Here is a 15340-nt window from a genome sequence, read left to right on the forward strand (position 1 = left end):
TAATTACCAAACATTAAACGAATAATGAAAAAAACTTAACCCAAAATAATTGAAGTTAGCTGGTCAGAACAGTAAATAGTAAAATATGGAGTTTTATGAATGTACATAAATTTATTTTTCGATGTTTATTTGTTGTAAAACAACACACAATACAAAAGTAGAATCAACTCTCGAATAAAATGCTAATTGATTAGCATTGAAATGTCAAAACAAATATGGGAGCTCTCTTTGAAGATTAAAATATCTAAACGTGAAATGCTATATTTCCATTAGGGCTGGGTAAACAGATCGAAATGGCTGAATTCCCTATAAGGTACGAAGGTAGTGACTAGAAAAGTGACGTTTTTGACATTCAGCGCGTAAAAAATAGAAAGTTTGTTAACTTCAAGAGCGATCATTGTTAGGTTAGGTTGTGTGCGATATCGCAGTTTTTTAATAAGTTGAACTATGGGCATCACTTTATGAAGTAATTTTCATGTTCTAATCTAAACAAACCTTTTTCAGTTTAGTTTTTAATTACTTGACAAAATAAATTCAAATTACAAGTAAATCGGAATATTTGAAATAAAAATAGAATTCAAGTTGAATGTCATTAGCATTCATAATGAAAAACTCACTATTCAACTATGAATCAATTGTTTAATGGGACAAATAGGTAATTCAATAGGTTAGACTATTTTTCTTTTTTTTAAGTGATTTGGCCTTTATATGTATATTCACGCAGTAACCGAATATTTTATAGTCTTCTAGAAGAGATTTTGACAGTTGAGGATTTTATAAAAATGTCGAAATCAAAGTAAAAAGTTACAAATCCTAATTTCTGGAATCAATTATCAAAACTTAGTATGTTCTGTTACATAATAAGCTTTTTCAATATTAAAATGTTTGTTATTTTCTCTGTTACCCTCGTGTTTTATAAATACGTATATTTCTAAGTACGGTTAATTTTGGATCGTTGTAAATCGATATTTTTTTTATTGGAGATGAAATAAAACGACAATATATTTGAAATAATAAAAAATGTATTCGAAAAAAATAATACGTTGATTATTTAAAATACTGTTAGACTCTATCCCATCTCCAGATGGTTCCATCATCGCATACGCATATTAAAATATCAGAATTTCTACTTAGAGTCGTTTGTCTGATGGCTGTTGTGCATCGAGCTTGCTGTAATGTATAACACTTTGCTTGAGCCGGATCTGTTACATCCAGGTCCCATACAAATACTTTACCGGTTTGATTTCCCAAGGCTAATATCTAAAAAGAAATTGATTATGAAAAATAATTAATAAATCAAGGTTAATTACCTTTTGCCAATAGTCCATTGCAAATCTAACGAACCAGATTTCGCATTCCTTGTAGTCGAATCTGTGGATTATAGTTGAACTAGTTTCACCTTTACGAAGATTTTCATCTTCTAAACGACCTGGTTTCCAGCAAATGATGCAATTTTCACAAGATTTGCTAAGCAAAAAATCTCCGAACCATTTCACGCAATCCACATAATTCCTAAAGATTATTATTCACACTGTATAATTGATTTTATATGATTTTTGTGTCTAAGACAATCAAAAAGATTCATAACTAATCAGATAAGAATTATAAGGGGTTAGTTAGGACACTGCCCCATTAAATAAAAGTGGAGATAGCAGAGCATGTACTTTGTAAAAAATCTCAGGTATTTCGAAAAAGGAAAATGGGGCAAACACCTTTAAAAAATAGCAGCTTTTGGAAGAAGTCAAGTATTTTACAGGCAGAACAATTAGATTTGGGATAAAACAAAAAATATCTTTTTAGGTAAAGGTGCAGAGTGGCTGGAAAGCTAAAATGACTTCTGTAGAATAGATAACTATGTTTCAACTTGAGGAAATGGAAAACTCCCAAAAAATAGTGTAAAAGGAAAAACTTATGTAAATAACGAAAATAGTGAAAGTTAAACAATTTGGGGTTGAGATACTAACCAGAAAAGACTGCATTAGTCACAGTCTTAACAGAAGTTCTAAAAGAACATCAAGAATTTTAAACGGATGAAAAAATAGTCCTGAAGACTCTGCAGGTTAAAAAAATAAACATCTATCCACATATTTGTTTGATGAAATGGAATATTAGATAGATTTGCCCAAACTTAAGCTGACAGATGTCCAAAAATTCAAGAAAGGATCCGGAATACCAGTTTCAGAGACATTCCGGAAACTAAATGAAGTAAAGAGCTAGTTTATAGCAAATGATGCAATTTTCACAGGTGTTGCTAATTAAAAAATCTCCAAACCACTTCACACCCATTAAAAACTTCCCTGAAAACTCTACGGGTTAAAAGTATCAACATTTATCCACATCTTTGCTTGATGAAATGGAATATTGGATAGATATGCCCAAACTGTAACTGTTGGATGTTCAAAACTGTATTGAAGTATTAGGAATACCAGTTTCAAAGATATTCCTTGGTAACTGAGTGGAGTAGAGTACTCAAAACATCCATAAATGATTAGCTTCTTACCTGTGAATGTCTCTTGTAGAAAAATCTGGAAAATTTTCTTTCAAACACTCAAACGGCCTAGAATTTCGTGAAGCATTCCAAGCATACGAATTTTTTATTGTTTCTCTCATTATATCTTTATCTAATCTCCATAATTTTAAAGAATGATCCATTCCGCAAGACATGATTCTATTACCGTTCAAATCAAAATCCTAATAAATGAATACAAAAAAATACTTTTTTGAATACCAAAATATTAAAAGAATATTCATCAGTACAATCAATTAATTATTTATTAATTTCACAAGTGATATTGTCGAAATAATAACTCGACATTGTGTTAAACTGGAAAATACGAAATTGTTTATAAAATATCTAAAAAAAAGTAAATGATTTGTTACTTACAGCGCTTAATACTTCATCTCTATGACCTTCAACGCCTCCAAATATCGCGATACAAACATCACTTTTAATATTCCACAATCTTAGCGAATGGTCTTTAGAAACAGAAAGTAACAAATTTGGATCTCTAGGATGAAATTTAAGCTCGTTTATAGCATGTCCGTGACCAATGTAATGTCTGATACAACTCATAGTAGTCAAGTTGAGGATGCGAATAACTCCTCTAGAGCCAGCTACAGCTAATAAAGGTTTACCTATATCCTCATCAAACGACCAAGCACATGTATAATAGTTTTCATCTAACTGAAATAATTTAAATAGTACATATTTTTTGTAATTAAAGATGTTAAACTTACATCGGGATCTGCGTAACATTGTAATAATTTAATGCCTGTTCTATCAGGGCATTCGTAAATAGTCACTCTATTACTACCAACAGCAGCAAAAATTAATGGTTGACCTTCTTTAAGATGGTGATTGAATTGAGCACCAAATAAAGGTTGCCCATGATCCTCTTTGATACTACATCTTATTAAATAAAATAGTAATTAATAAAGTAATTAATAGGCAATAAACATATTTTAAACTTACGAAAATGTATAGATGGGTTTTAGAACTTTAGGTGTATTACTTAATCGTTTTTTACCACGACGACCTTTTCTTAGTCTATTTGTAGGTGTAGCACTTCGAGAAGTATTATCAGTTGTAGAAGTACTACCTACACTCGAAGTTTCATCCTAACAAATAACAAATAAGCAATAAGTTAATGTATTTAATATATTACTTACCCCTTCATCACCGGAATCTTCTTCGTGATTAGATAACTCTTCTTTATGTGTAGATTTCGATTTATCATGATTTTTTTCTTTCATTTTTAATATATAATTCGAATATATACCAAGATTGAAAAGGCACTTCAAACAGCAAATTACAGTGGAATAGTTTGTATTTTCACTAAAGTAAATGAATGGTATATATATATATATATACTACATTCTTTTACCGATAAAATTGATTGTTTTACAGATAAAAATAAACTGGAATTACTATTTAGTATAGGAAATTGTGATATTCATACTGAAAACTATTTACTACCACTATATCAACAATCATACTACTCACGCGCGTTTCAATAACTAAAAGTAGTAATGGTAATATTTAGTAGATTTTGATCATTTGTTTTTTAATGTTGGCAATAATCTCATATTTATTTCCCAAATATGTCATCTGTCATTAATTTACCGCCACTATTATTGACAACGGCCAACGTTATTAGATTGCATCATGGCGTCTTCCGAAGGTACTGGAGTGACTACTGGTCAACCAAATTTACACAAACAAGATTTATCTAAATTGGTAAATACTCTAATTTGTTCAAAGTTATATTTTATACGCTTACATATTCGATAATGAAAATATTTGTTTCTAACCTCAATTAACCTCTACCACATCTGGTCGGCAATGCTTGTACATCATATAGCTCCCAAAAAAGTGCAACAACATATTGTTACTCATTTTTTGCTTTCAGGATGTTAAAAAGTTAACAGCGTTATCTCCGGAAGTTATTAGTAGACAAGCTACTATTAATATTGGTACAATTGGGCATGTAGCCCATGGTAAATCCACTGTAGTTAAAGCTATTTCTGGGGTACAAACTGTTAGATTTAAAAATGAATTAGAAAGAAACATAACAATTAAATTAGGTAAGTTTTGAAGGTTATTTCATGAAATTTCAATTTGAATCTTGGTATAAAAATTACAATAGTAAAATGATATTTCGTTGCTTATGCAGCACTGTACTTGGAAAGGATTTTACTTGCATGTTATTTCAATAAGATACTTTTAGCTTCTCAGGAGTTCACAGAATGCTAACTTCAAATAATAAAATTACTTAAGTTGAAGTAACTTGTGTTTTTATTAATCCTAATGAAAAATGTTTTTAATATCGGCAAGTAAAGTCGTATTTTAAAGTTAGTCTCGGCACTTTACTACCCAAAATATATGTTAAAGAAAGATATTTTGTTTAAAATTCACCAGGATTTGATATTAATTTCAAATATTTTCTTTCAGTAGTTTTTGAGCCTTGTGATGAACCCTTTATATCGAACTGAAAGTATCTTGTTTCACTTTTGTTATATTGATGAAAATATATTAAATATCATGATTTACTATTGTAGATCAACTTCAGTTCGATAAAAGTGGTACTGTCATCACGTGGCCTAAAAAGCTGAGAGGAAAAAAGGTAGATTTAAAAAAAGCATTACAAGATTGTGAAAATTACATAGAAGAATCAAGTGGTGTGAAAAGGAAACTGGAGAAAATAAGAAAAGTTAGACCTAATTTGAAAAATGCGACTTACAAAAAGGAATTTGAAGTAGAAACAATCTTAGCTCAGGAATTCGATGTTTCCTCCAAGACTCTTATGTTTTATGTGAAGTGGAAAGGATATCCTGTAGAACAGAGCACTTGGGAACCTTTAGATCATTTAAGGCACTGTCCGTTAGTTTTAACTCAATTCTTAGCTAAAAGTTTAGGCTCTCAAGTACTTGATACACTTTGTGAAAAACTGAATATATCTAATAGGTTAAATGATCCAAATCTTGTAGAAGTTTTAAAAATAACAAATCTAGATATTTTACCAGCTAAATTAGATTTACAGGAGAAATTGTTAAGGCTAATAGCAACGCCCCCACAAGAGAGACATATTCATAAATTAGAAGAAGGCAAACGTGCCATTTTACTTTATCAGTTGGTTCTTAAGAGAGAAATCCAATTAAAAAAATTGAAAGCTTGGGAGGAAAGCATAAATGCTTTAGACAAAGGAGAAGCTGTCATTACTGTGGAAAATACAGTAGATTTAGAACACCCTCCTGAAGGTTTTACATATGTTAACGAAAACATATCACATATTTTACAAATATCGTCGTCACCTGAAAAGGGTTGTGATTGTGAAGAATGTGGACCAAAATTGAAAAATTGTTGCGGTAGGCAACCCCATAACGGTTTTACTTATAGAAAAAGAGGCAGAATAAATGTAAATCCAGGCATAGCCATATATGAATGCAATCAAAAATGTAAATGTGACACAAATTGTAGGAATAGGGTAATACAAAATGGCCGTAAAGTACCCCTGTGCATTTTTAGAACAATTAACGGATGTGGATGGGGTGTAAAAGCTCTTAGGAAGATACATTGCGGTGAATTTGTTTGTGAATATGTTGGTGAAGTAATAACCCATGAAGAGGCGGAAATTAGAGGACGCACTTATGACGAAGAAGGAAGAACTTATCTCTTCGATTTGGATTATAATTCTAAAGATAATCCTTATACAGTAGATGCAGCTAAATTCGGAAATATCTCGCATTTCATTAATCATTCTTGCGATCCAAATCTCGGCGTATACGCAGTTTGGATAAATTGTCATGATCCCAATTTACCCCGTTTGGCATTATTCGCTTTAAGAGAAATCGAACGCGACGAAGAAATTACTTTCGATTATATGATGAATATTGACCCCGTTGTTCCTACAACTCCGGAAAAGGCAAGATTTTTACATACACCTGATAAAAATCAGATACTTACCCAAGGTAGAAGTATATGTAAATGTGAAGCAGATTCCTGCAGGAGGTATTTGTTTTAGGTCAAACTACCTACCATTTCAAAATTGTCTAATTAAAAATCAAAAACATTTTTATTTTAAATTCAATCGTATTTATTAATTTTTATAATATATTTTATTAAGAATGTAATTTTATTTGTTTGAAACCAATAAATAATGGCTACTGGAGATCTTTGGAATATCGTGAATGTTTGGGGGATATATTTCGTATTAGTTACTAACTGTTGCTTTAAGAGTGTCTGGATTCAACACTGAAGCATGCTATAATATATTTCGACACCTACATTTCAATATTTTACTCGAATGTGCCTTAATTAGCCTGTTAATTTTATCTTTTCAATTTAAAATTGAAGTAAAACATTTTATCGTGTAGCAATTATTTAAAGTATTTTTGTACTTCGGCCATGAATAATGGTCATCATATGAATTAATTTTCCTCCTGTACATGAAAACTGATTTTTTAGGTGTGTGTATATATATATATATATATATATATATATATATATATATATATATATATATATATATATATATATATATATATGTTTGTAAATTAATTCTTCTTTTTGTGAAATTATAAAAAAAAAATATTTTAATAATTAATCTCGAACATTTAGATCAAATTTAATATTTGACGGTTTGTTAATATTTTAGGGTTATTTAAATATTATTTACTGTTATTGTTTTTATTTAGGAATGATTTTGTTCCTATTAAGTAAAATTAATAAACAATATAAATACAATTTTTTTTTAGTTAGCATATCTTGATACGGTATCCTTTTCGTGTTTATTTTATATGTAGGACTACATCTTTCCATTGATCTTAAACAAGCTTTCGACTCAATACATAGAATAGAACTATATGAAGCAGTGGAAAAAGGAGGAAAACTCAAAAAATTGAGGAATCTCCTGACCAAGCAATAGAATTTCAATGGAGCTCTTTTTGTCAAAATTTGTAGTGTAGAATTTCAACGTCAATTTCTGAACTTGCCTATACCATGTAGTTCAGCAGTTTGGAAGACGTACCAGAAATTCTTGTAAACTGCTCTGTTGTCGATGCGCCGCGTTTGTAAACGAATTTTCAGTATGTTTACCGAATTGCAACATCAATTTCTGAACTCGTTGCTACCAAATAGTCAACAGTGTGAAGAAGACGTGCCAGAAATTCTTAAAAACGGGCTCTGTTGCAGACACCACGTTCTGAACGACCGGTATCTGGAAAAACTAACGAAATAGGGAAACATTGGCGCTGGTATTAGTTAAGCAGCCGAATCAATCTGTAGTGTGGCTATAAGGACACCTTGAAATATCCGTTCGTTCCTTACGACGAGAATGATTTCGATCGCAGATTGAAATTTTGCGAGTGTTACCTCGGATACAATCAGGATGATCCGCTGCTCCAGCATTCCATTTTGTGGTCAGATGAAACAACCTTCAAGCTTAACAGTACGGTTAATCGGGATAACTGCGTGTACTGGAACGATCATAATCCTCGAGTCTTCATTGAAGATGAAGCCTTCTGGGTGTGTGTGGACAGGTACACACGCGGGAGGTCTCGTACTTTTTTGAGGGACGCGGGACAGACCAAAGTTATCGATCCAACACTACCTCAATGTTCATTTTGGAGAATGGATAAGCAGACGATTATTCGTTGAGAGTGGCCCGCACCCTGTGCGAACAGGGTTTTTGTAAGAGAACCACGCATCCTTCTCGACGTCCGAACTATTATTAAAGAATTTGAAACTCTTCTCGGACAACTTGACATACATCGCAATACCTGCCTCTCTGTTGACAAACGTTCCCGTAAATGCATTGATCATGATGGGCATTAATTTGAACACTTACAGTGGCCCTTTTTCGAATTCCCTTTAATAAATTCATTTTGTCGCTGAATGTTTTCCTCTTAATGGAAATTTGTTGACTTATACCGACGTCTTTATATATCAGAAGCCAAAAATACCAACAAATTGACGGAATTGATAGGAAAAGAAGAAAAGGACGCCCAAAGAAAACAAAATGATTATACAAGTCCAGCGGAATATAGATGAGTTAGGATCGAATGGAGAGAATTAGTAGGAATGAAGGAAGTAAAGAAGATTAAAGCTTAGTGTCTAAAAGATTTGTAGAACTGAATTATATATGCGCGAACTTTTGTTTTATGTACTGTATGATCATTTCTTTTTGTTCTTTCTTCCTAAAATTTTCTTACCATCCATCTTCAGTCCTCCTTTCCTTCGAAGAACGAAGTATAAACATAAAATGTACAACCCATTGAACATTTTCTCATTAATCGATATATTTAACCAAAATTAGTTTAGAAATGAAAAAACGCAAATCGAGTATCAACTATTTTGATGGATCGTTTTTAGGTTATGCCAATGCTAAAATCTACAAATGCGACAATCCCAAATGTCCAAGACCGTCTTGTTTTATATCTGGAAGTTCGTCGAAAGATGACAATTTTCCTTGTTTACGTCCTGCTTGTTCTGGTAGATTCCAATTAGTGAGACATGTTAGTTTCGTCGATTGTCCCGGTCACGACATCCTTATGGCAACCATGCTTAACGGAGCCGCTGTTATGGATGCAGCACTATTACTAATAGCAGGTATAGTGATTTAAGAAATCATTTTACGCTATATCTGTGTCACAGGTTAAGTCTTTTCTTTTTGGTTAGGGAATGAATCTTGTCCGCAACCGCAAACTAGTGAACATTTGGCCGCTATTGAAATTATGAAGCTGAAACATATTCTCATACTACAAAATAAAATAGATCTCGTGAAAGAAGGACAGGCAAAAGAACAACACGAACAAATTGTAAAATTCGTGCAAGGTACCGTAGCAGAAGGAGCTCCAATCATTCCTATATCAGCTCAACTTAAATACAACATTGAGGTAATATATTTTTCCCCTTAGTTCATGGTAGAATAATCGGCGGTCAAGGGATGTTGAGTACATAGGTCCGTCGCGCTTCACTTGACATTACCAAATCCACCACAGGAACACAGTAATCTCGAGCTGTCAAACAAGGCCCAAAATGTGTGTTGGGATGGAAGAAAATCCTACAAAAACTGGCGGGTGATGGCTGCAAGATCCAGCTCGCGTCATTCGGACTCGATCGGGATCGGTGGACCCAGAATCCATACCTCTCAACGGTATGCTTGCAAGGCGGGATGGGACAAGGAAAGACATGTGTCTTACACCAAACAACTTGTCCAACTAAAAAGGCTCGAAATCCAACCATGAGTATCACGGACGATCCGGAGTGTCCGCTGGTGGTTGAAACAACAGCCGACGTCATCTGTGAATGACTTGGACAAGCCTAATGATATCGGCTTTTGGTAACCTCAAGTGGGGCACGTCGGCCGGGGAAAGGCAAAAGCTCTAACCTTTTGAAGTATTTTTTCCAACTAAATATCCTTTTAAGGTATTGTGTGAATATATAACCAAGAAAATTCCGATACCGATGAGAGATTTTACATCCGAGCCTCGTTTAATCGTCATCAGATCTTTCGACGTTAATAAACCCGGTTGCGAAGTAAACGATTTGAAAGGCGGAGTTGCTGGTGGAAGTATTTTAAGAGGAGTTTTGAAAGTTGGACAAGAAATCGAGGTGAGGATTTCAAATATCAGATTTGAGACGTTTTTACTGTTTATATTTGTAAATTTTAGGTTAGACCCGGTTTGGTTAGTAAAGATTCCGAAGGAAAATTGGCGTGTCGTCCAATTTTTTCGAGGATAGTTTCGCTTTACACTGAACAAAACGAACTTCAGTTCGCCGTTCCCGGCGGATTGATCGGTGTAGGTACCAAAATCGAACCTACTCTATGTAGAGCTGATAGATTGGTCGGTCAAGTTTTAGGTGCTGTGGGAGCACTACCGAGTATCTTCACCGAACTGGAGGTAAATACATAATCCGTTTTTACTAATACTCATTTCTGATTGTTTTAGGTGAGTTACTATCTGTTGAAACGATTGCTTGGAGTCCGTACCGAAGGCGATAAAAAAGGTGCTAAAGTTCAAAGGTTATCCAAGAGCGAAGTACTTCTCGTTAATATCGGTTCGCTTAGTACCGGAGGACGAGTGGTCGCTACTAAAGCGGATTTATGTAAAATCGCTTTAACGAATCCGGTGTGTACTGAAATTGGTGAAAAGATTGCCCTCAGTCGGCGCGTTGAAAAACATTGGCGTCTCATAGGTTGGGGCCAAATCCGCGGAGGGGAAACCATCGAACCTACTACCAACTAAGGTTTTTTTAAATATTTATACCGGTCGTTTCAGGACACTTTTAAATAGCTATCTTTTTTTTTGTTTTTATATAAAATCGTTTTATTGAAAAAATAGATTAATTTATATACATATATACAAGTTGGTGTACTGATAGTTATCGGAAACTAAAATACAATGACTAGGAAACAAATTTATGTTCTATTTTCACCCCGAGTCGAAGTTAAGGCTTCTTATAGTTGTGCTGGTCCTTAATGAAACATCAACCGAGTTATCCGGTTCTCTTTTCAATAATAAAGTGATTGAGGTTATGTAAAAACTGAATTTTCATTTTTTATGATTTCAAGATCGGTATTGATGGTAGTGGTCTGTTACTGACTATGGATTTGGGTGTGAACCGGTTTATTTCTTTGACTTGTACATCGATAGCGACCTTGATGGATCGGACAATAAACCGTACGATCTTATCGTATTTAGAAGGTCAACTTTCCAAACCTTGTCAAAAGCCTTTGATATGTCCAATGCATTGCTCTTGATTCCCCATATTTCTCTATAGCTTCAATCCATATGTTAATGACATAGACCAGAAGATCCCCAGTTGATTGATGTTTATGAAATTCGTATTGATGGTGGCTAATGTTAGCAGACTCAAGATTTGTTGGTTAAAGACTCTCTCAATGACCTTGGCAATAGCTGGGACTAAAGCAATCGGATGGTGATTGTTGGGAACCGTCTTATTAAGATTTGCCGTATCTCAATGTCGAGATTCTATATCTGGTATCAAAGAACCAACTGTAGACAGGCTCGGTGGTAGTTTTACGAACCAAGAGTTGAATTTGAATCGAACTTTCAACCCCACAAGTCCGCATTCTCTTTTGCTAGTCACTGCGATTGATCCATCTGCTCCTGTTAACGTTGAAGTTTTTTTGTTTTAATTACAAAAACCTCGCTGATGGTGTTAGTAGACATGAGATTTGTTAGTTAACGACTCTCTCAATGACCTTGGCAATGACTGGGACTAAAGCAATCTTATGATAGTTGTTGAGAACCGTCTTTTTTTCTTTGTTTTTTTTTGTATGGGTTGAAACCAAGCTAGTTTCCAATCTGCGGGGAAAAAGACTTCTTTTATATGATAGGGAGAGGAGTTGTTAGTTCAGATGCGCATTTCTTAAATAAAATTGGTGGTATTCCATCGGGGCTAATGGCTTTATCGATATTAAAGCCTTTAAGAAGTTTTGCCATATCTCTGTGTCGAAATTCTATATCTAGCATCGATGAACCAACTCTAGACATTCCGCGGTTACTACGTTTGACTCATCTTCTCCGGCCAACGATGGACTTTTGACTTACAAAAGCCGTTACTGATCGCTTTTGTTACAGACCAGAAAGAGCTTAATCCTTATAGTCATTACAAAGTTTCAATGGGGTGAAATATAAATTTAAGCGTATGAGAGGTTGCCTGCTCGATTTTCAGGTATAAATATAATTCAAACACCAGTTTTTCTCTATTAAGTTTCAGATAAGACGATTTACTTAAAATAATGGTAAGTATTCTGTGTTGCATAAATTTTTAGGTTAGTAAAAATAGGGTTTTGTAAGGGGGTTTGACTATTGAAAAGTTTGAGATTAAAAATAAACCATATTTAAATAAAAAAAAATATATTTCATAATAACATAACAAGGAAAGTATTTACAAAAAATGGAAGTTAGGCACAGAAGATAGATTTTTGAGCTGGCAGTGTACCACCTTACTTATGTAAAATATGTACATACTTTTATTTGAGATGTTTTATAAATTTAGATCGATAAATCACATTAAATTGAGTTAATAATTTTGTATGTATTTTTTTTTTTTTCAAAATTTCCATTTAAATTTGCTATTCTAATGAAAAAAATCGTGCGGTTTTTATCGCTGCGTGTAAAACCTATATTCGCTATTGTTAAATTATATATTTTTTTTCTACGAAAAAGAGGTCGTTTATAAACAGTTTTTCACTACATTAAAGGCAACTATTGGCGGTTTACCCCACCGCCTTCGGAAGATAGAATATTTTACATAACCTAACAATGTTTGTATCAATAAAGGGGCGTAAGGAAAAGTTTTGCATTTCGAGGTCATATTTTTGATGTAACTAATTGTTTAGTTCAGATTATTATTTCTCTTATGCTTCTCATCATTTTTTTCTTATTTCTGGAAACCTTATATAGCATCTTGATGATGGCATTTCGTTATACTATAATTGTATTTAAAACAAAAATAATTCTGTATTTCAGTTGAAAAGACACTAAAATCGAATTTAGTAATAAACACACTACTTCTTTGCCCTTCATAAGGATTTGTACACTTTTCAGATCACATTTTTTATAAATCTCACAATTTTTTTACTAACAAATTCAATTTAACTATTCAAGTTTCTTTTCGGCTGCAGTTTCTTGTATATCTGAGACGTCCATTGGTTTATTCTTATTGCTCAACTTATAATTTATACATCTAGTTAGTTGTACCAATTGTGCTCCTTCATTTGTAAAATGACATGCGAATAAGAGCATGTTTTGCGGTTTAACTTTCCAAGCGAAACGCATGAAAATAGCTGAATAAAAGCAAAGAGCTGAAAAAAATTATAAATTTAATGTGCCTACAAGAAAATTTTAGTTAGTAGTATACTAACAAGAGAAAATGTTTTATTACTTTTCCGATTACAATACGAAGTGTGGTAAGTGAAAATAAAGTCAAAATTTGAATTCTGTATTTTAAAATATCTGGTGTATCTTTGAAAATAGTCATAATTTTTATTTCTGAAGCATTTATCATATTCAAAGCAGTAGCAAAATCACTAAGTAACCTTTTCAGTGAAATAAAATCATTGTGGGATTCAATTTATTTGTACCTTTAAATAATGGCTTTAAATTCTTGGAATTGCTTTAATGTGAACCCTTATATCATTTTTAATAGTTCCACATACAGTATAATGTTTTTCATGTTCTTCTTTTTAATCTTGAACAACCCCTAAAAGCATATTGTTGTTTTGGGGTTTTTATGCTTTTACAAATGCTACTCCTTTTCTACAGGCCTTAAATGTTTATATACAAATTGCTTCTGTGTCTTTAACTTTTGCAAAGCCCAGTAAAAATCAAGCAATTGAAGCATCCTTTTGATGGTAAGAAAATAACTACATTTCAGTATACAACGTTAGTCACAAGCTTTTTTTAATAATTTTTTTAGGAATATTTCTTCTTGATTTTGTTCTTTAAGTTTCTTTAAATAATTCTAATCACGTTTGCTTTTATTTTCGTTCAAAACGACGTTTTCTACATGAAGTTGCCACTTCATTTGATATTTATGTGCTGTTCAAGATTAAGAATGATTTAAAATGTATTAGCTGAGGGACAAACTGGTTGGAATAAAAACGTAATTGCTGCAATAAAAATTGATTCACTATTTTTTATCACACTTTGTATATAAACATAGAAAGTACACCTGATTATCTAAGTAATTGAAGATAAATATCAAGATTAGATAATACAGAATTGTTGCTGTCAAACGGGATCCTATAAGATTAACTGATTAAACAGTAGGTATGATATGAGTTGATTCAAATAAAAAATTTGAAAAAAAAAACATCAAAACCAAAATGGAATGATACAAATAATTTTTTCTGTAATTATTGAAACCATTTTTGTATTTTTTATATGATATCTTTGATATGAGAAAGAAAACTAATTTGAATATTGTCAAATCATGTTGAAGGCTAATTTATTTTATATTTAAATGAATCCGGTAAACCTTTTTAAATTCATTATTCCAAATTAAATTTGTATACTTCAAACAAATTTTCAATATTAATAAAAAACTTTTATGTTGTCAATTGATTAAACAAACATGACATACATAATCAATTTAATAATTTTGCAATTGAATGATGACAATGTTTATGAAAAATAAGTTTAAAAATAATATAAATTCAAAGTTTCTATTCTATAATAATTCAAATAAATACTCACCAACCGTCATTACCGGACTTATAAATTTGGGATCTTTTCGAAAATCTGATATAGCTGCTATAGGTATACCCCAATTAGCTACAGGGCCCCAAAAATGGGTGCTTTGAACATAAGATTTTTTTACAACTTATATGATAAACGCAAATATCACTCACCTCATTAAATAATTTCTAAATTCTGCAGATTTCAGTTGTTCTAATAGTTTTTTACTTAATGAAGCCATTTTTCATTCGATGGAAAAGTTTTCAAAAAATTATTATAAACGACCTTCTCTCTCACAAGGTTCTTTTTTTGACGTTTAAAATCAAGTTTGCATTGACATTGTCTGTCATAAATTAAACATTTCAGGGATATTTTAACGTTACAATATTTGATACGGATCACACGTAAATTTCAAATTAATATCTATTGAACGTGAACTGAAAGAATAATCACAGTTTTTTCTACATTTCGTTAAACTTATTTTATACAATAAATAATTCTCTATTACTATTTTAATTTTTAACATTTTTCTAAAATTTATATAAATATATATTATTTTTGGCTTCATTATGTTTAAATTAGAACATAGAGTAGTACTAATGTTTAATAAACAGAGATAGTGTATATAGAT

At 32.2% G+C, this 15340-nt stretch overlaps 3 protein-coding genes across 8 annotated transcripts; 1 reads left to right on the forward strand and 2 right to left on the reverse strand.

Annotated features, from left to right (window-relative positions):
• Window positions 1–1004: 1004 nt before the first annotated feature.
• LOC130904195 (polycomb protein eed-B-like) lies at window positions 1005–4059 on the reverse strand. 5 transcript variants are annotated; one of them, XM_057816823.1, is made up of 8 exons: window positions 3929–4059; window positions 3670–3835; window positions 3473–3618; window positions 3238–3409; window positions 2885–3184; window positions 2501–2691; window positions 1311–1512; window positions 1005–1260 (listed from the first exon to the last, which is right to left on the reverse strand). In XM_057816823.1, exons 1-8 carry the CDS (start codon window positions 3955–3957, stop codon window positions 1063–1065), a joined length of 1404 nt encoding a protein of 467 aa, XP_057672806.1. In that variant the 5' UTR covers window positions 3958–4059; the 3' UTR covers window positions 1005–1062. The 5 variants fall into 5 exon arrangements, with proteins under 5 accessions (XP_057672806.1, XP_057672807.1, XP_057672803.1 ...); XM_057816824.1 differs by having other exon boundaries at window positions 3885–4034; XM_057816820.1 differs by having other exon boundaries at window positions 3960–4021.
• Window positions 3908–12564, forward strand: LOC130904194 (eukaryotic translation initiation factor 2 subunit 3, X-linked-like). Of its 2 annotated transcripts, XM_057816819.1 has the most exons (7): window positions 4082–4237; window positions 4410–4584; window positions 8870–9106; window positions 9176–9393; window positions 9926–10111; window positions 10171–10401; window positions 10450–12564. In XM_057816819.1, exons 1-7 carry the CDS (start codon window positions 4166–4168, stop codon window positions 10744–10746), a joined length of 1416 nt encoding a protein of 471 aa, XP_057672802.1. In that variant the 5' UTR covers window positions 4082–4165; the 3' UTR covers window positions 10747–12564. The 2 variants fall into 2 exon arrangements, with proteins under 2 accessions (XP_057672801.1, XP_057672802.1); XM_057816818.1 differs by lacking the exons at window positions 8870–9106; window positions 9176–9393; window positions 9926–10111; window positions 10171–10401; window positions 10450–12564 and adding an exon at window positions 5059–6666 and having other exon boundaries at window positions 3908–4237.
• On the reverse strand, window positions 12368–15048 carry LOC130904201 (mitochondrial pyruvate carrier 1). The gene is made up of 3 exons (XM_057816829.1): window positions 14883–15048; window positions 14728–14828; window positions 12368–13334 (listed from the first exon to the last, which is right to left on the reverse strand). The coding sequence occupies exons 1-3, from the start codon at window positions 14948–14950 to the stop codon at window positions 13129–13131; spliced, it is 375 nt and encodes a 124-aa protein (XP_057672812.1). The 5' UTR covers window positions 14951–15048; the 3' UTR covers window positions 12368–13128.
• Window positions 15049–15340: the final 292 nt, after the last annotated feature.

Source organism: Diorhabda carinulata, chromosome 2 (assembly GCF_026250575.1).
Source record: "Diorhabda carinulata isolate Delta chromosome 2, icDioCari1.1, whole genome shotgun sequence".
Classification (NCBI taxonomy): domain Eukaryota; kingdom Metazoa; phylum Arthropoda; class Insecta; order Coleoptera; family Chrysomelidae; genus Diorhabda; species Diorhabda carinulata.

Excerpts from the sequence above, each read along its gene's own strand:
- LOC130904195 (XM_057816820.1), bottom strand. The coding sequence starts at position 3,994 with ATGATTGTTGATATAGTGGTAGTAAATAGTTTTCA. Across the intron at positions 3,410-3,472 it reads AAACCCATCTATACATTTTC|ATGTAGTATCAAAGAGGATC; the intron begins GTAAGTTTAAAA and ends TTATTTAATAAG. Across the intron at positions 1,513-2,500 it reads TCTACAAGAGACATTCACAG|GAATTATGTGGATTGCGTGA; the intron begins GTAAGAAGCTAA and ends AATAATCTTTAG.
- LOC130904201 (XM_057816829.1), bottom strand. The coding sequence starts at position 14,950 with ATGGCTTCATTAAGTAAAAAACTATTAGAACAACTGAAATCTGCAGAA. Across the intron at positions 14,829-14,882 it reads TTTAGAAATTATTTAATGAG|CACCCATTTTTGGGGCCCTG; the intron begins GTGAGTGATATT and ends TTATGTTCAAAG. Across the intron at positions 13,335-14,727 it reads AAGTCCGGTAATGACGGTTG|CTCTTTGCTTTTATTCAGCT; the intron begins GTGAGTATTTAT and ends AATTTTTTTCAG.
- LOC130904194 (XM_057816818.1), top strand. The coding sequence starts at position 4,166 with ATGGCGTCTTCCGAAGGTACTGGAGTGACTACTGGTCAACCAAATTTA. Across the intron at positions 4,238-4,409 it reads AACAAGATTTATCTAAATTG|GATGTTAAAAAGTTAACAGC; the intron begins GTAAATACTCTA and ends TTTTGCTTTCAG. Across the intron at positions 4,585-5,058 it reads AAACATAACAATTAAATTAG|ATCAACTTCAGTTCGATAAA; the intron begins GTAAGTTTTGAA and ends TTACTATTGTAG.